The 23,921-nt window shown below is 35.3% G+C and overlaps 1 protein-coding gene across 1 annotated transcript; it reads left to right on the forward strand.

The window, feature by feature from the left end:
* Nucleotides 1-18,203: 18,203 nt before the first annotated feature.
* LOC131153898 (probable leucine-rich repeat receptor-like protein kinase At5g63930) lies at nt 18,204-22,025 on the forward strand. Its single transcript, XM_058106345.1, has 2 exons — nt 18,204-21,093; nt 21,646-22,025. Exons 1-2 carry the CDS (start codon nt 18,204-18,206, stop codon nt 22,023-22,025), a joined length of 3,270 nt encoding a protein of 1,089 aa, XP_057962328.1.
* The last annotated feature ends 1,896 nt before the right edge of the window (nt 22,026-23,921 follow it).

Raw genomic sequence — 23,921 nt, forward strand, 5'->3', positions numbered from 1 at the left:
AAACAGGTCTAAGGGTGGTTTTTATAATATATATTTATACATATTTAATTACGTATACAAAGTTACTGATGATTTGAAGGAAAAATGTAAGTTTACGTGAAAATGATCATTTTGATGCTTAAATGATGATTTATGGAAAACGTATAAGAAAAAGTATATGTATATTTTATTTTTACAACTTTAAAGTTAAAAGTTTAATTCAACAGTTATAGTATATAATTATAAAATTTTACTGTTGTAATTGATGACAAAAGTTTTATGTAGAAATTCTTAAAGTTATATTTATTCTAAAAGAAAATTTGAAGTTATAGTATTAAATATTGTTTTACGAAATTTTTTTAAAAAAACTTATTTTAACCACACACTAATAATAATCTTATTTACTTACTGAGCGTCGTCTCACTCCAATCATATTTTATTTCAGATAACTCTGAAGGACATGTCAGAAATCAAGCTTAGCAAGTATGCGGGTGGGGATTAGAAAAATAAAAATTGATTAGAAATATTAGTATGATTTCAGATATTTATGTTTGTGTAATTTTTTTTCTTTTGAAATAAATGATTGTAATATAGATAATTAGCGTTCTGGTTTAATAATAATTGAGTTTATTTTGCTTCCACTGTAAATGAGTAGTAAAAAGTTAATGTCCCAGGCCCCTCGGGGTCGGGGTGTTACATTTGGTATTAGAGCAATAGGTTATAGGTTCTGTAGACTTTAAGAAATAATTTTACCAGAGCATAGGATATAGGTTCTGCATAATATAATATATAAATTTTACCAGAACATAGGAATAAAACATGGTTTGGGTAGAATTGGGTAGTTTAAAATATTTATTTTGGTTTGTTATATTATTATACGTTAATAATAGATTTACGATTTTAAAATAATATTTGGTCATTGTTTAAGAATGGATCCTAAAGATAGTAGCATTGGAGGAAATGAGATTTACGTGAAGGCTCCTAAGGACAGGTAATAATTATAAATTCTCTAAGAAAAATAGTAGTATTATTGAAGACACGTTAATTAATTTAAATATGTTATTTATGTTTATAGAAATACATACCTATATTGATGATTCATAATTAATTGTCAAATGCATTAATAATTTAAAATTTTTATATACATAAATATAATAATAATATATGAGATTTAATTATTTTCACTGCTGTTATTTTCATTAAATATATAAGAATAACCCATTAGATCCTAATGAATTTAGAAGTGCTACACATACAAATAGATATGAACAAACGGTCTATTATGAAATCTGAATTTACCTAAAATTTCTTTGCATATATAAGTTGGATATGAATATGTATTTTTACATTACATATTCAGTTATCAACAAAACATTCAAGCTTAATTTAGGAATATATATTTTGATAAAATCTTTAATTTTAATTTTGTATCAGTTTATAAGGAATTAAATATAATTCAAATATTGCTTATTATATTTAAATTCAATATATATATATATATATATATATGTATAATCTCTTAGTATGTGCAAGTTAAATATGTATATCTATTTTTTCCCATTACATATTCAATTTCCATCAAGTATCCAAGTTTGATTTAGGAGTATAAATTTTGACGAAATCTTTAATTTGGTATAAATTTATAAAAGTTAATACAACTTAATTTTTTCTATATATAAAAAAAAAATTCCATTAATGAAAGCAATATAAAAATTAACTAATTTCCTTTAAATAACTAACCAATGTCAAATCATCAATTGGCTAAACATGCCCAACATATATTTAATAATAATAATAATAATAATAATAATAATAATAATAATAATAATAATAATAATAATAATGTTAATGGAATATATATATATATATAAAGGGGTACTCTTGTAGTTAAAAAAAAAAAAAAAAGCCTCATGGGTGAGTCAGGGCATGAGACCACTTGGGCATAGTGGGGACTCGAACCCACGATCACATGGATGCACGGTTGGTTCCTTACCACTAGGCCACCCACCCAAGTAGTAATCTAAGGATGAAATTAATTATAATTAAAGCATTAATAAAGATGTAAAAACATAAAAAGAACCTAGAGTCTGCAAATTTTGCAATATGTGTCGCTCGCTCAATTTCCGCGACACATGTCGCTATCCCTCGATTTGTGCAAAACTCGTTGCTCAATATCCGTGACACGCGTCGCTCTCTCTCGATTCTCGTGACACACATCGTTCTCCTTCGATTTGTGCAAAACGTGTTAATTGATATCTATGACACGTGTCACCCCCTTTCGGTTCTCGCGACACGCATCATTATCCCTCGATTTGTGCAAAATGAGTTGCTCGATATCCGTGACATGGGTCGCTCTCCCTCGATTCTCGCAGTACACGTCACTCTCTCTCGATTTCCACAACACGCGGTCATTCCCTTATAAAAAGGGTACGCCCTCCTCAAACTCTAAGCATCACAGTTTTCTACCATCTTGAACAACCACATTTCGGTTTGAAGAGATTAGTTCTTCCCAACTTTTCTCTTGGTTGTCTCATTACTCAAAAATGTTGCCAAATCACCCAACTCCTCAAGCTGCTGAGAGCAGCACTAGATCGCCAATCCAAAGATGGAAACCTAGCAAGGCACAGCTGGAGATTTTAGAGGAGGCCTTCTACAGCAATCAAGGGGAACTCCCTTCTGTGGAGCGAACTATTTTACTTGCAGCACAACTTCGAAGGTATGGTCCAATCGAGCCGAGGAATGTGCGCTTTTGGTTTGAGAACCGTAGGCATAGGCGGGAATCAGTTGGAGAAGCCACTATCTCAACTACTGCCCCATCAATTCTCCATATTACCTCCTCCGCCACTACCGACCCAAGCAGTGCCCCTGCCATTCTTCCAACCCTCTTCCTTATCGAGAATATTCCGACTATGAAACTTACAACTGATATCACACTAATGAGTCATATCCCTTACAATGGCAATATTGCAGTCACCACACTAAGGGTTTCGGATAATGCTGGCCTACTTCACCATTGCAAGGAAATCCGATTTGCATTGAGACTCATATACGGGCCACTAATAACTCGGGAAGAGGACAGCTCTTCCTCCTTCACCGAATAAACAGGCGTTCTCTCCCTTTTTCCTACCCAAGCCGGTGACATTATAAGAGGTCAACTCTGCCAAGAAAGAACCCAGGCGGTTAGTAGTGACACCGCTAGTACTGCGATAGATGTTGACGTTGATCTAAGGCTATAAAGGCTAGATCTCGTATATTTTTAATTTATAGGACATATATAATATATATACATATATATAATTATCCTTTTCCACATCTTCTGAATTTCTTTTCCATTTCAACCTCTATTAGACTGACGATTCACACTTCAATTCCCAAAATAAAATACTTCGCCAAATTGACCCTCAATCTATTCTAAGACTTAGTCAAATCGTTAATCAATGTATTCTTTTAAATAGCGCAACCAATTATACAGTACTCATTTTAAATTAGCAAATTTCGAGGACGAAATTTTTATAAGGAGGGGAGATTGTGATGACCGAAAAATATTTATATATATAAAGCACAAAAATAATAAAATAATAAAAATGGTCATTGAGTTAATATCAATACAGAAGTGTTTTTCTGTAGGATCCTTGATTCCATGTTTGATGCCTAAGAAAGACCTTGTCTAAGCGAGTGCTCAAAGACCATTACGGCTCAGTCGCTCCCTAGAGGTCGGCCTGGTCAAAATGGAATTTCATAGGATAAACAGGATAGACACTGTTTGTACACGTAAATAAGTATATATACATAAAATAGTGCTTTGACAGACATAATTTGTAGAAATACATAATAAGATGATAATAATATAGGTATCATATTTGGGGCCCACAAAGCTATGTGGGGTCCACATGAGTCCCGGAGCCACAAGACACTGTTTATATACGTAAATAAGTACATAAAATAATGTTTTGACTGATATAATTTGTAGAAATATATGATAAAATAATAATAATATAGGTATCCTATGCGGGGCCCACAAGACTGTGTGGGGCCCATATGAGTCCCGAAACCGTATGGAGGTTTACACGAGTTTCAAAGTTATGTAGGATGCATAAAATCGTATAAGAGTTATTCGAGTTACGTAGGATCCATTCGGGTCTCGAAGTTGTGTGGGGCCTACATGAGTTTTCAAAATTAAAATTTAATTCTTGTTCAAAAATAAATAATAAAATAAATAAATACTAAAAGTAGTTTAAAAGTAATAACAATAATAATAATAATGATAATAATGATTAAGAAAAATAATAAAATAATTAATTAGCTAATTGATTAATTAATTAGGTAAGTGGTTAATTAAAAATTTATTTAATGGGAATGGTGGCAAGCACTCCCACATGGCCTCCATCCCCATCCCATACTCAACCCATACCTTGCCCATCCATTGCCCATTTTTTAATTTTAAAAAAATTATAATTTCTCCCATCTCCCCACACTTTTATAAATTCCATTTCTTCCCCAAAATTTTCCTATAAATAGGTAGCTCTCAACCTTCATTTTTCACAACAATTTTCCAAGGAAGAAAAGAATTAGTGAGTGAAAGAAATTGTGGTGGAGAAAGAATTTTTAAGTAAGTTCTCAATCACCCACTCTTTCCGATCTCATTTCTTAGAAATAGTTACAGTGTTCGTAAGGAAAAAGGTAAGTAAATTTTGATTATGTTAGTTTTTTTTTTTATTTAAAATTTATACCCGAGTTTATTTTATAAGTAAATTTCAATTATGTTAATTAGTTCTACAAAATTTCTATGAGTTTATTTTTACGCATATTTAATTATACCAGTTCTATCTTTAATATACTTGCATCTATTTTTGGGTTAAGAAATGTTCTAATCCCCTCGGGTAAATTTTTAGCATTTCTTTCTATTCAAAAATAAAATTATATATATTTTTAACACAAAAATTGTGTGGCATGAGTTTATTTTTACGTTGCATTTTTTATGAAAATATGAGTAAAAATGAGATTTTTACGATATTATTTTAAATTGCATAAATTATAATAAGATGATTTTAAAACCCCTTATGGCAACGAAAGCTCAAAGTTACAGATGTTCGATACCGCAGCTTAAAGTTTATACGGATCAGAGTGCACCCACACTGTTTACAGAGTGGTTATTTATGTTAGTGGATTTCTCCTGAGTGCACCCCTGGTTCCGGACCAGGACTTAATAAGGAAAATCTCACTTAAAGTTTACGTACGTTGATTTAGTTTGGTCGGCCAGCCAGCTAAGTCCAGTCTTCGGACCACACAACCCAGTCATGGGGGTAAACATGACTTACGACAAACAGGCCTAAGGGTGGTTTTTATAATATATATTTATACATACTTAATTACGTATACAAAGTTACTGATGATTTGAAGGAAAAATGTAAGTTTACGTGAAAATGATCATTTTAATGCTTAAATGATGATTTAAGGAAAACGTATAAGAAAAAGTATATGTATATTTTATTTTTACAGTTTTAAAGTTAAAAGTTTAATTCAACAGTTGTAGTATATAATTATAAAATTTTACTGTTGTAATTGATGATAAAAGTTTTATGTAGAAATTCTTAAATTTATATTTATTCTCAAAGAAATTTTAAAGTTATAGTATTAAATATTGTTTTACGAAATTTTTTTTAAAAAACTCATTTTAGCCACACACTAATAATAATCTTATTTACTTACTGAGCGTCGTCTCACCCCAATCATATTTTATTTCAGATAACTCTGAAGGAAATGTCGGAAATCAGGCTTAGCAAGCATGCGGGTGGGGATTAGAAAAATAAAGATTGATTAGAAATATTAGTATGGTTTCAGATATTTATGTTTGTGTAATTTTTTTTCTTTTGAAATAAATGATTGTAATATGGATAATTAGCGCTCTGGTTTAATAATAATTGAGTTTATTTTGCTTCCACTGTAAATGAGTAGTAAAAAGTTAACATCCTAGGCCTCTCGGGGTCGGGGTGTTACATGACAAGTGCTTGTGCAAGTTCAAATTAATATCCTAACGAAGGACACTTGTGGAAACAAGAAGACCGCGAAGATTTGTAACTTGTAATTGTAATTGTAATTCATATCAGTCTGTAATAATTCAGATGGGTCTGTAATAGTAACTTAGGCTGTAGATGTATGCTCATCACCTGCACATCATGCATATAGAATATTGTGTAAGCTCAACTAGAGCAAGACCCTAGACTCCAACACTCACGCACACATAGCATAAAATATATGAGTATGAAATAATTGTTCTAAAAACTGAACATATCTAAGCAAGCTAAGAGGGGTTGGGCGACCGAACCTTTGGAGTACAAATCTCCTCGGGCGCCCGAACCGTGAAGGTCAAAAAGTTGACCAGCCCTCCGGTGACCGAACCATAAACGTGCTTATCTTCCTCAGGTCCCTGAACGCCTTGAAAGGGACTGCTCACCAACTCAAGCGATCGAGAAATTCAGTTCAAATCAGTCCCGGGCGACCGAACATATGAGTTCGAGAACTCGAACACAGGACCGGGCTCCCAAAGTTACGTAGCTTTGCTACTGACTTTGATTCGGGCTACCAAACCTTTATACGAGTGACCAAACTTCATTTAAAAACTTTTATGACTGTGTCTGATCGGGTGACCGAACCAAGGTTCAACCACCCGAACCTCGAACAGTTAAAACAATTTTAACCACGGTAAAACTGGGTCAAGATGGGCTAATTGGGTTTTAATCATTTAGTACTTTTTTAATTATTCCCATTTTATCCCAAACGGTTATAATTTTTCACCTACCTATAAATATGCCTTCATTTGCTTGATTAGAAAGAGATTAGCAAAGTGCTTAGAAAAAATTCTCTCTTTCTTAAAAATCCACTCTCTGCTCTAAAACTCTCAAAAGCTTGCATTCCTTTGATAAAATCCTAGATTATGAGAGTTCCATTTGTGCTCATGTGATTGTTGCTTTCTGCTAATACTCCCATTGTTGTGTGTGATTGAGATTTATTTTATTGGGAGCATAGCTTAGGTTTGTCTCATAGATTTACTTATTATAAATCTTGTGTGGGATTAAACCAAGAAAGCTTAGGATATTTGCATTCCATTGCAAGTGTCCAAGAGCTTTGTTTTGGATGTGTAAAGAATTTTTCAAACAAGCAAGCAATCTTTTTAAACTAACTTTGTGCTTATTCCATTGAAGAAAACTATTTTGAAACTAGTTTGATTATCTATCTAGTATACTTGGAATATTGATGTGTTATTGAAATATTCTGTTTAGATTCCAAGTCATTGCTTGTGCTGATTATTCTTGAACATCATACTGATTGTATTGTGTTAGATATCCTTGAGCTTCATATTGACTATAATGTGTTGAGTATTCGTAGGAAAAATCTTGCATCACTGAGCTTACACTATATCCATGCTATTGATGCGTAATTGATTGAACGTATTATTTGGGTACAAATCTGCTTTACGTGAAAGCACTATTTTTGTACCATTTATTTGAGAGAATATTGTTGTATTTTCAGGCGTGGCCTGAGGGGGTAGTAATCTAGCCCGTTAAGGATTGTGTAAGTTGAGGTCAGCCCTGTGTTAATTGACCTAGTTGTAAAGGTTGAGGTCAGCTTTGTGCTAATTGACCTGGTTTTTATAGGTGCCGCTCCACCCGTTTAAGTAAGCAAGTGATAGTGGTAATCCTTGTGCTTGTTAGGCAAGGCGGGGATGTAGGCAATTGGTTGAACCTTGATAACATTTTTGCGTGTCACCCTTTCTTTACTACTTTCTGGTGCTTGTGTGATTGATTAAATTGCTTTATTTACTTTCTGGTATACATTTACTTTACTTGCACTAGATTGGCCATAAGGTTGTGAATATACTAGTGTTAGGGGATTGACATAGGGATTAAATTTTAAAAATACCAATTCACCCCCACCTCTTGGGATCACAGTAAACCTAACATGTACCATGCTAGAACCAAACATATTGGTGTAAGGTTCCATAGGGTCTGGGATTTGATTACTTCAGGTGAACTTGTATTGGAGAAGGTTTACACATTTGAAAATGTAGTGAACATCTTGAAAAAATTGGTCACTATTGAAAAGTTCAAGCATTGCTTGGATTTGCTTCCTATCTCCAAGTGCTAAAAGGGAGACAAACACAACCTAAGATTCCAAGGTCAAGGTGGAGCATCAGGTTATGTTTTTCAATTTCTCCTAGGGGGAAAAATTCTCTAAGGTGGTGGCTCATTTCTTGAGTAGGTAACATACACAATGAGGAGAAAAATAGTTAGAATCAGCAATCTGGGGGAAACCGTTGACGGTTTCTCTATACTGTTGACGATTTGGCTGAAATCTTAAATTATCCGCTCTTGGTATCTTTCTGTCGAAGCAACCGTCGATGTCTCTTTGAATGTTAGATGATGGTTTGCTGAAATTGTCGACTATTTCGTTTTGGGTAGCGAGGTTGAATTCAAAATTTGAATACGAACGCTAAGTTGGTTGGGATTTGGGGAGAAACCTCCGAGGGGAACTTTATTTATACACTGGTCTAAGTGTATTTTCATATGAGGAGAAGATCATTGTAAAAAGTATTGTATTGTGTCCTTTGACACTTATATAGTGAAACTTTACTGATTGCTCCTGTGGATGTAGGCATTGCTGAACCACGTAATTTCTTGCATTGTTGTTTTTGCTTTCATATATACGATTACGCGTCAAAACTGCGTAATTGGATGTTTAACCCGAGCTTTACGGTTTATATTTTTAATTAAATATCTAAAATTGTCCAATATTTTAATAAAATGCCAAAATCATCATTCTTGAACTTTATTGCACTATTTATGAAGTTTTGGTAATTTTTTATCGCAGGAAATTTCCTGGGAACCAAAACCAATACCTGTTCGTATTTCATACATAACTTTCCCGTCTGAACTCTGATTGAGACGATTCAAATTTTTGGAGAAAGAGGAAAGGATTATCTACAACTTTTGCGTTTTGAGTTTTTTGAGATACGGGCTCTAGAAGAGCAGAATTTGCAATGAACAGAGAACAAAAAAATATAATAATTCGGGTCCTCTAAATGGGTCAAATCTCTAATCCGGGTCTAGGGCTTTCTTCCCCAATCTCTATTTATTCTTCTCTTCCCCTCTTTCCCAACGTGTGCTTTGCGCACCAAGCTTTTCTCTCCTCTCCTTTGCTCTTCTCCTTCTTCTTCTTTGGTTTTGTATTTTTTTCTTTCAATTCTGCTTTGTTCTCTTCTCTTCCTCTCTCCCCTCTTCTCTTTCCCTTGTCTGTTTCTCCCTTACCTTGCCTTCAACCCCTGCCCCGAGCCCTCCTACTGTGCTTCAATCTGCTGCAACTGAACCTCTGTTTTTATTTTAATTTTCTCCTTGAATTCTCCCCTACTCTCTTCCTCTCCCTCTTTGTTCTCCCTAAACTCCCTCAGCTTCCCTCTGCTTTGCTACCAGCACCCGCTCCCTGAAGCTACTCCATCATAGTAACACCATACCAGATCCCCGAAGCCACTCCAGTGGAGACTCTTCTGCAGCAGTTCGACACAATAGCTACAACCACCTTCGACAACACAGCAGCAACACCCGAGAGCAAGCCAGCATCTTCTCCACTCTGCTGCCAAGCCATTCTCTGCTGCAACTCGTGAAACACCAGTAGCCATGTGTCTCTGCAGCTGCAACAACACTAGCACAGCAGTCCCCTGTTCGAGCACAGCAAGCCTTCCTCCACAGTAGCCGAAAGTCTCCATCACAACCAGTAGCAGCAGCAACCTGAGAACCATCTGCTATGGCTTTTTTCCCTTTCTCCGTTTATTGCAATTGAATGTGTTTTGTTTTAAAATTATTTAGTTAGTTAAATAGAGTGTTGAAAATTTGTTTGAGTGATTGTTAAGTACTTTTACTTTATTTTATTTTATTGATGTTTAGTTCTTGATTATTTGAGATTTCTCAATTAATATTGTCATTAGATTGGTAGAGTTTAGTTTAGCTTCTTTCAATTATTTATTTATCGTTCTTTTAATTTAAATTCTGTTTTACTTCTAGCCAAATAATGATAATAAAAAAAAAAAGAATTTTTGTTTGAAGTTGTTTTTCCAAAATTTAGTCTTTTTATTGAATCTCGGGTTAGTTAGGGTCAATTTCGTCAAAGGACGTATTTTTCAATTTTGTTAAAGTTCTTATTTTTATCTTTCGGTATCATTCAAAGTTTAGATTTTTGATGTATTTGCATTTTTGTTCGAGTTCTCGGTTTGAATTATTGATCTGTATTAAAGGTTTGATTGTTAGTGCGTATGTGTTGATTGAGTTTCCATTCCTGTGTGTTTTAATTCTGTGTCCAAAGTTGCCATTTTTAATTAGTGCGTGTTTCGATGTTTCCTTAGGTAGATTAGAGTTTCCATTCTTGCATGTTTTAGTTCCATGTTTTAGGTTTCCAGTTTTTATTAACGCGTGTCCCAATGTTTCTTTAAGTAGACGTAGGGTTTCTATTCTTATTTTCTTTTATTTAGTGCATGTTACTTTAGAGTTTTAAATTACGTGTCATTTAATTCATCAAAAGTGAAATTGAACAATCTTGAAAACTCTGAATCTGAACCAAGTTCAATGCATTTTTATTTTCGATTGGATGAACGTGAAATTGAGATTAAAACGCATTCCCTGAGGAGACGATCTAGCCCTTGGGCTTAATATTACACGACAGAACTCCTATACTTAGGATAGCTTCTGAGCTGCTCATTTTTCGAGTGAGTCAATATACTGCATGTGTGTGTTCCATATGTGTTCTTCATTGGTTGCTGTGTTTAATTTTTGATGTGCAAAATTTGAGTTTATTCACAACATCTTACTTGTGGACCCAACATGTTTTTGAATGAAGCTTTTTATTCAAGAAACCAAACAAATGATATTTTGGAAATTTACTCAATTAAATTCATGTATATATAATACTAATCCTATTAAACAAGAATCCAAATGTGATTTCTTGAGAAATTTATTACTAATGGTCTTATATCATTTTAATTGATATATATTTTTTTTCTTCCATTCTCCATTGAAAGTGGTTCAAAATTTTTAAACTTGAATTTAAATACAAAGGAACCACCTTTATTCTTTGTATTAAACGTACTCTCTCTCCATCAAGCATATGTTTTCTTTTTGCCCTGTGTTGTCGACTTGTATCTCACAATTCAAAAAATAATTTTCAAGGTTGAGTTTTCATTGCTTGATTGTACATAGGAGTTTTTTTTTTTTTTTTTTTGGGGGGTGGGGGGTGTGTTCCTCTTTGATTTTTTATTTTTATTTTAGGCGAATCTTAGAGTTGCTAAAGAAAGCTTTTTATATTCTCATTATTGAGAGGCTACATAACAAGACACAACAAACAAGAGAAAAAAGAAAAAAGAAAAGGAAAAACAATGTGACTCTCAAAAAACTTCCTAAGCCCAAGAGTGCAAAAATAGAGTGAATAATTTGAAGGCTCGCACCTACTACTATAGAATAAATGAGCATGTTCTTAAGTATTTTAATTTCTCCTTCTCACTTTTTTTAATCTCAATAAGCTCGAAAGATTCAATCTTTCACTAGTCAACTAAATTAAAACGAATTCTAATTCTTGAATTAATTATGTAAACAACTTGAGAAATAGTAGTGTGCATGGTGAGTAATTCTTATAATATATTCTAGTTGATATTGTTAGTTGATACGTAGACAATTGTCAAAGGTTTTTGATTGTTGAGTTCTGGCTTTGATACTTGATTTGTTGTGTGTTTAACCTTTGTAGGAGTGGACCAAATGTCTGTATGCACAACACAAGATTGTAAATTTGGTTGTTTTAGTGAAGTAGCCCAAGGAGTTGATTGGGGAGTGACAATGTAAGTTAAAAGGACAATACCATTATAAATTTTGTTTGTTTGTGTATTCTAGCAAGATTAATTATTTATACTTCTACATGTTATTTTGGTTGAAAATATAAAACTCATTTTCTATAAAACTCCCAATTCACTTCTTTCTAATTGCTTAATTGACCCAATAGCTTTATTAGTTAACTTCTTAGTATGGTTTTTATTTTCTTGTTTCTTTTTTTTTTTTTTTCAAGGGTTACTTGTTCTCTTTTATGTTGTAATTTGCTTTTCTTCTTTTCATATATCTTCTTTTATTACAGAAAAATATTTTGTGGTGAAACCATTCCTTATAAGTATTTCTTGAGTGTATTAAGCGAAGTATTTCAAGCTATCATTTATTGCCTTTATTAGTTAACTTCTTGAATGTGTGTTGGTTTCTTCCCCTAGTTGGAGGTTGGATGATTTTATCCAAGCTCCATAGTGCTTCTAGCAGTGTGTTTTTCCTTAGCTTGATTATATAATATTAATTTTTGTGTGCTAGATGAAAGAAAAGAGCATAAAACTATGTTTTTTTTTGGTTTCTGTGGTTTGATTATGCAAAGTCATATTTTGGTTTCTATCCATAGCTATTTGCAAAGTGGTACTAATTTGCACACATGCACGTGTAGAAACACACACACACACACACACACACAGAGACGGACACACACATTGCACTTTCATAAAGATTGGGTTTTGAATAGAGAACATTGTGAAAGAAAAAATGCAATGACATTCTCAAGGTCTTGTGGGTTGGGCTTGTCAAGTCTTGTTGCAAGGCTCCAAAAGAAAAACTTCTTTCTTATCCATTGTAGTTGAGTTTGTATGTATAGTATATTTATGTGTGCATAAATATGCACATATTCTTCATATATATATATATATATATATATATATATATATATATATAATCATATATTTTTTAAACATTTAGTTTTAAAATTTTTGATATATCCTTAGGTTACATTTATTTTTTAAAATGTCTATTCTAATTAGGAACAGATAAAATATGATGAGAATGTAATAAAATTGTACATGGATGTAATAATTTAGAAATTTCTCTAAGATTGGGTTGATCTTCACTATGAAGAAGATTATCATTATTGGAAAGCTCAAGGGGAATCCTTAAGGAATGGCATACACACCAATTTGAGGTGGTTGTGATTCTCTTTACTCTTATTATTTTAATTTTTGGGTTTATTGACATTATGCATATATGATATTTGAATTGGTATCAGTTATTTGAAATTAATATTGAACGTTAACCTCCCCCGATGTTGCTACTTGGGCTAACGATCTATAAACAAAAGGGAAAAAGGCCCAAGTGAGAAAGCAATCAAGACTTTGAAATCATCCCATGTTCACCCTCTTCAACAGGGAACTCTCAACCTTTGGCCATTCTCTTTCTTATCTCTTTTAAGCCACCATCATGGTACTTAAGGTCTCGAAGTGTAGAAAAAAGAAAGAGGATCCTTGTAGCCCTATCAACAACATTATATAGCATTGGAAATAAGCAAATGGATTGTCAGTAAGCCAAGAAATAGAAGGAAAATGTGTAAAGGGGTTCTTGATAAAGGAGGAGCAATTGTGTTTCACACAAGTAGTGGATATTTTATAAGAGGCTTGGAGAGAAGAATTAAGCAATTCCCAAGAAGCTTAAGTGCGGATGGTGGCAAGTGAAGATTTTTTTAAAGGGTTCCCTAAACTAACATTAATCCAAAGTTAGAGAGAGAGAGAGAGAGAGAGAGAGAGAGAGAGAGAGAGAGAGAGAGAGAGAGGGCCTATGCTTTAGTGTGAAAAGATCCCCACTAAAGAATGGTTGGTGTATTTATCAAGGAAAGGAAAATTAGTGTGAGATATCATACTCCAATAAAGGCCATCCACTTCACTTCTCAATTAACGAGAACTTGATAAATTTTTTAACCATCGAAATCATGACACATGGTCAAGGCCAAAAAAAAAAAAAAAAGAGAAAGAAAAGGAAACACATGTCATGAATGACACATAACTAAAGTTTGAGTAGCCAAGGGAAGGCAAAGATTTCAATATTCTTCTTAGTAAACCTTGTTTGAAGCCTATCAAGCCATCCCAAAGCCGAAATTGGCATAGACCTTCTTGTCTGTCTTTAAGGCCAAACCTAGCATGCTTGACCAATTTTGACCTCCCGCAAGAGTGCAAGTGTATGATAATTAATAATTAGTTTATGATGTGCATATATAAATTTAATGTTGTTTAATTCCGCAATCTAGAGAAGGTGGTAATTTCACACATTTATAGAAAACTAGGGTCTTTTAAGATTGCACTTTGTTAAGACCTAAGATAACTTCTACTGCCTTTTTATTTTTGTGCATTAGGGTCTGGAGTATTTTCCAAGTTCATATCATGTCCTTTATAAAAGTTTGGGAAAAAGAAGAGAGACTTGCATATGATATTTATTGACCTTGAGAAAGCATATGATAGGATACCTAGGGAAGTTCTATAGTGGGTTTTAGAAAAAAAAGGTGTATGTTGTAGGTATATCGATGTCATTAAGGATATGTACAATGGAGTAATGACTAGTGTAAAGACTATAGATGGAGAAACTAGAGAATTTCCAATTACCATAGGTGTACATCAAGGATCTGCATTAAGTCCTTATCTATTTGCTTTAGTGATGGACCAATTGACTAAGAGTATTCAAAAGGAGGTTCCATGGTATATGTTGTTTGCAGATGATATTGTATTAATTGACGAAACTAGGGACGGAGTAGAGGCTGAGTTAGAATTATGGAGAGAAACTTTGGAATCTAGAGGCTTTAGGATAAGTAGAAATAAAATAGAATATATGAAATGTAATTTTAGTAATGATAGGAGGAATATTGGAGACAAAGTTAAACTTGATGATGAAGAAATAAATAGCATTTATAGATTTCAATACCTTGGATCTATTATGTAAGTTGAAGGAGAAATTTAAGATGATGTAATGCATAGAGTTAAAGCAGGCTGGGTAAAATGGAGAAGTGCTTCAAGTGTGCTATGTGATCAGAATACCCTTAAAATTGAAAGGGAAGTTTTATAGGACAGCTATAAGACTAGCTATGCTATATGAATCGGAATGTTGGGCGACGAAAAAACATAATATCCAAAAAGTAGAAGTTGCTAAGATGAGAATGTTTAGATGGACGAGCGGTATAACATTGAAAAATAAATTAAGGAATGAACATATTCATGGTAAGTTAGGTGTAACTCCTATATAAAATAAGATAAGGGAGGGATGACTCAGATGGTATGGACACTCGCAACGTAGGCCTTATAGTACACTTGTGAGGAAGAGTGACTTAGTTACTGTGGGGGGCAGTAGAAGGGGTAGGGGTAGACCTAAAACAAATTGGGAGGAGATAGTGAATAAGGATTTAATATATTTGAATCTATCAAAAGAAATGGTTCATGATCGCATAAATTGGCGGAAAATGATTCATATAGCCGACCCCACTTAGTGGGACCAAGGCTTGGTTTTGTTGTTGTTGTTGTTGTTGTTGTATATCATGTCCTTTATCATGGTGTTTAAAGCCCTAGATTCCATATCACATTATTCTCCTTTCTTGAGGTTGTTTTCATATCTTTAAATTTGTATTTAAAATTACCCAATACATTTTTATGTATTTTTCTATGTATCTATTCCCATAAAACAGAAAAGAACCCCCTCAAGTTTCTTTGTAAATAAGCATGTTTTTTGAAAAATATAAGAAATTAGGATACATGGGATTTTAGCAATTAGGATACCTGGGATTTTTGAACAAAAATTTCATGATTAAAATTAGTTTTTTAATTTAGAAAACAATTACGATTAGATTCTTTTCTAAAGAGCTTCCCATTGACACCATGACTACATTGTTCTAACTCTTGGACGAAAGAGATGAACATTAAAATTAATGTTAGGAGGAGGTTAAAAAAAGTTTAGCATAGTTTTCAAAGGATGACTTAAATAATGTTTTTTGTTCCTACACATGCAAGTGGTGTTTGAACATTGTCGCAATCCCATTTAAGTCTCCATGCACAACAATGAAACTAAGAAAACTAGATAAAGCAAACAGTAACCAAGCCTTCAACTTTAGAGTATGACAATGTGACGTATTCAGTGCACAATACACACACATACACGCATGCGCGCGCGCACACACACATAATGAATAGGCATCATTTTTAATCTCCTACATGAAAGGGATATAAAGATCCCGTTGTTTCAAAGAGAGAAGGATGGGATAATCAAATTTCTTTTGGTGGTAAAGGCCTAAATGCAGCATATAACTCTCCAAGTACATGTGAAGGCAATTGCTTTCTAAGGGTCTCCAATGACACACATGATGCATAAGGATCCACCAAGTAAAGGGGATGGACCTTTGTCAAATCTTATTATTATTATTATTATTATTTTGCAACAATTGTGTTGTTTTTGAAAATTTTCACAGTTTCATGCATTTTTTTTTATTAAAATTTCGCCCCTTTTTTGCAATACAAGTGCATGTATTAGTGGTTGTGATAATCATTTAGTTTTGTATTATTTTATTGGCCAAATTTCTTAATAAAGGTTCCTATGATGACTTATTGTCCATAATTTTTGTAGGTAGCACAGTATGATGTACTCATGTAGGTTGTGAGTAGTGTCCATAAATCAACAAAAGGGTCACAAATTAATTTGTTTTATTTTACGTAGTTGTGTCGATGTGTACACATATTGGAATCCATATGCATATGTTCAATAAATATTGTTTTATTTTGGCGTGCATACAAGATAAATCTTGAGTGTGTTCGCAATAGCATGTTTTAAGTCTTTTGTAGATTTGATTTATTAGGTCATTGGTTCAAGAAATCATTGGGATTTATTTTATTTTTAAAGAACTTGTAAAGAGGTGCTTAATTTATTATTGTCAATATCATAAATTTTTTATCTTGGCATACACATATAGAACCTCAATGGGGCTACATGAAGCCATGACCTAATATCATGAAGTTTTTTTGACTCTAGGGGTAGATAACTTCTCCGGTGAACCCTTTAAGTGGAGTCTAATGGGTCTCAATTTTGAACACATGGTAAACCAATATTCTTCTTGTTATGTGATGAACAATTATATTCGTTATTAGAAGTGCATTTTTATAAAGGAAAAATACACCATAATATTTATATGACGAAGAAATCACTGTCCTGTCCATCACTTTAGGCGTCTTCCATGTCCCATCTCCAATTTGCTACTCAAAGGGCTACACTAACTTCCCCCATCTAGTCCTCTAAAGATGATGTAGATAACATTGACGCTAGGTTGGTTTATCCATTAGTTTCGCCGTACTAGTACTATGGTCATAAGGTTGTTTGTGTCTAGCTATCTCCCTAAGAGTCCTTGCTTGATAAAATATTTGATCTCATTTTTGCGACTCTTATAGTCATCCATGTCGTGTCAATGACATGGATGAAATCAACAATACTTATATGTGTCTCTTTTATTTTAGCAGTGCTACCCTCCATTTCTCTAGCCATCTAACTTAGTCGGCCTCAGATTTTTTACTAAACTAGATTAAAGGATTGTAATTATGTAAGGACTCCTAGGCTTCTCCACTTGCCTCTTCATTGGGTCATTTGCCCTAGGATGAGAAAGCAAGATGATTGTTTAGACCTCTTTAATGTTTGATCTAAGGACTTTGTTTGCTTCCTCACTTCATCATTTAGGACATGACTACATATGTCAATCACCCCAACATTCTAGGAATAAGTGAATAACAAATATAATGTCATGTATCAAATATATGAAGTGGGTACTATGGTTACAGTCCTCCAAGGCCTAAGTTAGACTTGGATAGAAGGAATTTATACAAGAGTTGATAGTGTCTCTTGTACGTACCCAAGAGCAGGGAGGAAATTGAAAGATAGACATGCAAAAAAAGGAACTTAGCCAATGCACACATGCTAAAGATGGCATTGGCTAAGGGGCCTTAGATGCCCAAAAACATGTGTTTCTATCCAATAAAATGACGCCACATAAACATGTGTTGAGGTGCACTGTGTGAACCCTTCCTCTGCACATATAAAAAATTTTCCACCTACTTAGCAAAAATAAAAATGAAAATAATAAAAATAATTTTCCACCATAAGCAGATTTTCTGAAAACTGTATACAGACTTAAAAATAATTAATATGACAGTACAAATCCATAATGTGGTCTTTGAATTGGAACCAGAGCTAGAAATTAAACGTTCAAATACACAGTAGTGCTACCGATGCACAATTGTATACTCATGAAATTGTCATTTGCAGTGGTGACTTCAACCACAAATGGCACCCACTGGCTTTTCTTCCAGTTTGATGGCCATGGAAAGACTTCCATGTGTGCTCTTCACCATAGCACCAGTCCTCGTAGCTTTGCTCATCCTCCTACGTCCCTCTATGGGCCTAAACGCCGAGGGCTACCACCTTCTGCGAATGAAGACTAAACTGGTCGACCCATATAACCATCTGGGCAATTGGAATTCTAGTGACGCAACACCTTGCCGGTGGGTGGGTGTGAACTGCACTACCGGCCACAATCCGGCGGTGGTCTGTCTTCAACTCAACTCCATGAACCTTTCAGGAACTCTGTCTCCCAGTATTGGCGAATTGCTTCACCTGAAACACCTTGATCTCTCTGATAATGCTTTGTCTCATACCATTCCCATAGAGGTTGGAAACTGCACAAGCCTGGAATTTCTGCTTCTGCATGATAATCAACTTCAAGGCCAAATCCCCATTGAAATTGGAAAGCTTTCTTCCTTGTCAAAGTTGGTCTTGCACTCAAACCAGCTTACGGGACCTCTGCCGCGGTCGCTCGGGAATCTCAAGAACTTGACAGCGATTCTAGCAGGTAATAATCTGATTTCTGGAAGCATACCGGCAGAGATAGGTGGATGTGAGCGGTTGAGTATTCTGGGTCTTCCCCAGAATCAGCTGAGTGGGAAATTGCCCAAGGAGCTTGGATTGCTCAAGGAATTGACAGCTTTGAACCTGGTGGAGAATCAGCTTTCTGGGTTGGTGCCCAAGGAGCTTGGTAACTGCACAAGTTTAGAATATCTTTATTTGTATGAGAACAATCTTGAGGGCAACATACCCTGGGAGCTTGGGAAACTCAAGTCACTCAAGAATTTATACCTTTACAGAAATGGATTAAATGGAACTATACCAAAAGAGATTGGGAATCTTTCGTTAGCAGTAGAAGTTGATTTGTCAGAGAACTTTTTGGAGGGACAGATACCAGCAGAGTTCAGCAAGATAAGTGGGCTAAAACTCCTCTATCTATTCAATAACCAGCTTTTGGGTTCGATACCGGAAGAACTCGGCAACTTGAAGAATTTGGTTCAGCTCGACCTCTCGATAAATAATCTCACAGGTGGTGTGCCTCTTGGTTTCCAATATTTGAGTAAACTGGACAGATTACAACTCTTCCGCAACTCGCTGAGTGGCAGTATCCCTCAGGGGCTGGGGTCGTATGGCATATTTTGGGTGCTCGATTTGTCAGAGAACTACTTCACAGGAAGCATTCCCCACCACATTTGCAGAAACTCTAGTTTGGAACAACTGAACTTGGGGTCCAATAATCTCACAGGAACCATCCCAAGAGGACTTGCAAACTGCAGAAACTTGGTGCATCTTTGCCTGGACCGGAACAGTCTTCAGGGGAGTTTCCCGTCTGATCTGTGCAGACTGAAACACTTCTCTGCCCTTGAACTGGACCGGAACATGTTCACAGGCCCTATTCCTCCCGAGATTGGCAACTGCAGAGCTTTGCAGAGGCTTCACCTTTCACACAACTACTTCACTTCCCAGTTGCCTAAAGAGATTGGATATCTTTCCAAGCTGGGGACTTTCAATGTCTCCTCCAATTCACTCACCGGACGGATACCACCTGAGATTTTTAACTGTACTGGGCTTCAACGGCTCGATCTTAGTAGAAACAATTTCGTCGATGTCTTATCAAAGGAGATCGGTACTCTTTCCCAGCTGGAGCTTTTTAAGCTTTCAGAAAACAAGCTCTCTGGTGGTATACCCGTTGCCTTGGGGAACCTCTCTCACTTGACAGAACTACAAATGGGCGGAAACCTATTTTCGGGCAGAATACCGCCGGAGCTAGGGGCACTTTTAAGCCTGCAGATTGCATTGAACCTCAGTCATAATAGCCTCACTGGTGCAATCCCTCCTGAGCTTGGAAATCTTGTTTTACTGGAATTCCTATTACTCAACAACAACCACTTAACTGACAGAATCCCGGGTACCTTTAGGAACCTCTCCAGTTTAATTGGCTGCAATTTTTCAGACAATGATCTATCTGGACCTATTCCCTCGTTACCGCTCTTCCAGAGCATGGATGTCGGCAGCTTCATTGGAAACAAGGGACTTTGCGGGAGACCTCTCGGTGCCTGTGACAAATCTGCATCATCTCTTCTCCCAAATGCCAAAGGAGAAAAACGCCATTTAGGCAAAACCATAGCAATAATCGCAGCAGCCGTCGGAGTGATCTCTGTTGTACTAATTGTAGCCATTTTATGTTTCCTAAGGCGACCAGAAGCCAACATGAGCGCACCTTCACAGGATTACGGCGAAGCATCCTCTCATGTTTCTGATGTGCACTTTCCCCTGGCAGAAGAATTCACGATCGAAGACCTCATCGAAGCCACTGACAATTTCGATGAAAGTTTTGTCATCGGAAGGGGTGCTTCTGGAATAGTTTATAAAGCAGTAATGCCTACCGGCCGCACAGTTGCTGTCAAGAAGCTAGCATCTAGCAGAGAAGGAAATGACGCTCTAGACAGCAGCTTCCGCGGTGAGATTTTAACTTTGGGACAGATTAGGCACAGGAATATTGTAAAGCTATATGGATTTTGTCACTACCAAGGCTCCAATCTTCTTCTGTATGAATACATGGCGAATGGTAGTTTGCGGGAACTGCTTCATGGAGCTGGTGGTTCAGAAGAACCGTTTCATGGCGCATCCCACATTCATAATTGGCAGACACGGTTTTCGATTGCCCTTGGAGCTGCAGAGGGTCTTGCTTATCTGCACCATGATTGCAGGCCTCAGATTATTCACCGCGATATAAAGCCCAGTAACATTCTCCTTGACGAATACTTCGAAGCTCATGTCGGAGATTTCGGATTAGCAAAAGTAATTGACAAGCCACATTCAGAATCCATATCTGCAGTTGCCGGATCTTATGGCTACATTGCTCCAGGTTAGCCAACTTGTAAGCCCTTTTGTTAGATTACTAATTTACCTAAAAACTTAAACTATTAAGTTTAGTGCAGTATGTGGAGAGATAAACACATGAAATAACATCCATAATAAGAAATATAATATATTTTTTTTAAACTACGGGCAACAAGACTAGAACCCAAGACATCCAGGTAACCAACTCCAATACCATGTTAGATTATCACTTTACCCAAAAGTTTAAGCAATTAAGTTGTGGGCCAATAATGTAAATCAAGTTTTTAACATCTTTTATGTTTCCATGTTTAAAGGGTTTCCTTAGAATACATTGTTAGTCTATGGAAGGTCATTTTCTTGAGCATTTGGGGCAATTATCTTCAGATGGCCATGAAATTTTCACACAAGGTCAATTTTTTTTTGGTCCTAGAATGTTAACATTGATTGTTCTTCAGAAAAAGATTTCTGTGAAGAGTAAAAGTAAAGAGTCTTCAAGAATTCTGTAGTGCTATGCCCTTCTGTCCAATACACATTACTTACCCCATTAGTGATTTTTTTACTTCCTGTGTGCCTGCAGAGTATGCGTACACCATGAAAATTACAGAAAAAGGTGACATCTATAGCTATGGGGTTGTTCTATTGGAGTTGTTAACTGGGAGAACTCCAGTGCAGCCATTAGGACAAGGAGGCGACCTCGTTACATGGGTGAGAAATTATGTTGAAAGTCACTCATCAGTATCAGGGATGCTTGATCCTCGATTAAATCTGCAGGATGAAAACACCGTCAAACACATGAGTGATGTCTTCAATATTGCATTAAGGTGCACAAGTATGCTTCCTTCTGACCGTCCGACAATGCGCGAACTTGTGTCGATGCTAATTAACTCTAACGAGAGGGAAACACATTTTGGTTCATCTTCAAGTACTCATGATCAAACTTGGGAAATTGAATCATAATTGATGTTGTAAATGTTTTATAATTTTAGTTAACAAGACTAAGGATTCATGCAACCAACTCCATCTAGTGGGATTTAAGACTTTTGTTGTTGAAAACTCCATCCTAGGAACAGATTCATCCTTGTATTACTCAGCATAAAATTAGGATATTTTCCTTGTACATTACTTCAATATAAAATGTACCTCGCTCTTGGCTATATTTTTATTTTTTTTGGATTACGCACCAGAATTTCACGTGTCTTTTTTACGGTCCACGTGACTAATCCCGCGCCCCTTGAAGCCGACCCCACAACTCCAAAGGGAGGTAAATTACAGGAATCCAGGGATTGAAACGAACCCGGGAGGAGAAGTTCCTTTTAGGGTTACAAGAATATTGTAGAGGTGAAATCCTATTAGAAGAGTAGCTTCTTGCCACTTAAGCAATCCTACAATGGAACTCCAAATAATTTGAGACCTCCTAGGGTTTTAATACGCACTACAAAAAAATTGGTTTTTAGTGATAATATTATTAGTGACGGATTTGAGAACCGTCACTAATACAGAATTATTAGTGACGAAATTAATTCTGTCACTAAAAATCGAAAAAAATCACAGGAATTAGTTTTTCGTGCAGAAATTATCTCGAGAAAATATTTGCGACGATTTGTACAGTATTAGTGACGAACAAGATCCGTCACTAAAAGATATTTATTAGTGACGAATAAATAACCGTCACAACTATTATTTTAAAAATAAATAAAAATTTTTATTTCAGAGTATTAGTGACAAATTTATATATTCGTCACTATTGCCTAGTATTAGTGACGGATTTGAAAACCGTCACTAATACTTCCCGTATTTAAAAATAAATAAAAATTTTTTGTTTCAGTATATTAGTGACGAATTTATTTATTTGTCACTATTTGCCAATTATTAGTGACGGATTTGAGAACCGTTACTAATACTTCTCGTATTGAAAAATAATCTTAATATTTTTGTTTCAAAGTATTAGTGACAAATTTATATATTCGTCATTATTACCCAAGTATTAGTCACGGATTTAAGAGCCGTCACTAATACTTCCCGTATTGAAAAATAATTTCAATATTTTTGTTTCAGAATATTAGTGATGAATTTATATATTCGTCACTATTGCCCCAGTATTAGTAATGAATTTGAGAACCGTCACTAATACTTCACGTATTTAAAAATAATCTCAATATTTTTGTTTCAGAATATTAGTGACGAATTTATATATTTGTCACTATTGCCCATTATTAGTGACGAATTTGGGAACCGTCACTAATACTTCACGTATTTAAAAATAAATAAAATTTTTTGTTTCATAGTATTAGTGGCGAATATATAAATTCATCACAATTGCCCTAATATTAGTGACGAATTTGGGAACTGTCACTAATACTTCCCGTATTTAAAAATAATTTCAATATTTTTGGTTCAATGTATTAGTGACGAATTTATGTATTCGTCACTATTACCTCAGTATTAGTGACGGATTTGAGAACCGTCACTAATACTCCCGTATTTAAAAAAAATAAGAATTTTTGTTCTAGAGTATTAGTGACAAATTTATTTATTCGTCATTATTGCCCCACTAGTAGTGACGGTTATGGATTCGTCACTACTAGTTCTTTTATTAATTTTTTCCCAATCTTCCTTCTCTTCCCTCATTTCCCTTATCTCTTTCCCGCTTCTCCGCTCGTCTCCCGCTTGCTCTCCCGATCCTCCCCTCCCTGATCCCCCTCCTTTCCCTCCTCCCTCCTTTCCTCCTCCCTCCTTCCTTCTTCAAGCACATCACCACCCTCACCCATGAGCCCCAGTTGGCTGAGCCCTCGGAGCCGCAGCCGTAGCCGCCACCGCCACCGCCGTCGCTACCCACTTAGTCACCGTTAAGTC

This window comes from Malania oleifera, chromosome 4 (assembly GCF_029873635.1).
Source record: "Malania oleifera isolate guangnan ecotype guangnan chromosome 4, ASM2987363v1, whole genome shotgun sequence".
NCBI classification, from domain to species: domain Eukaryota; kingdom Viridiplantae; phylum Streptophyta; class Magnoliopsida; order Santalales; family Ximeniaceae; genus Malania; species Malania oleifera.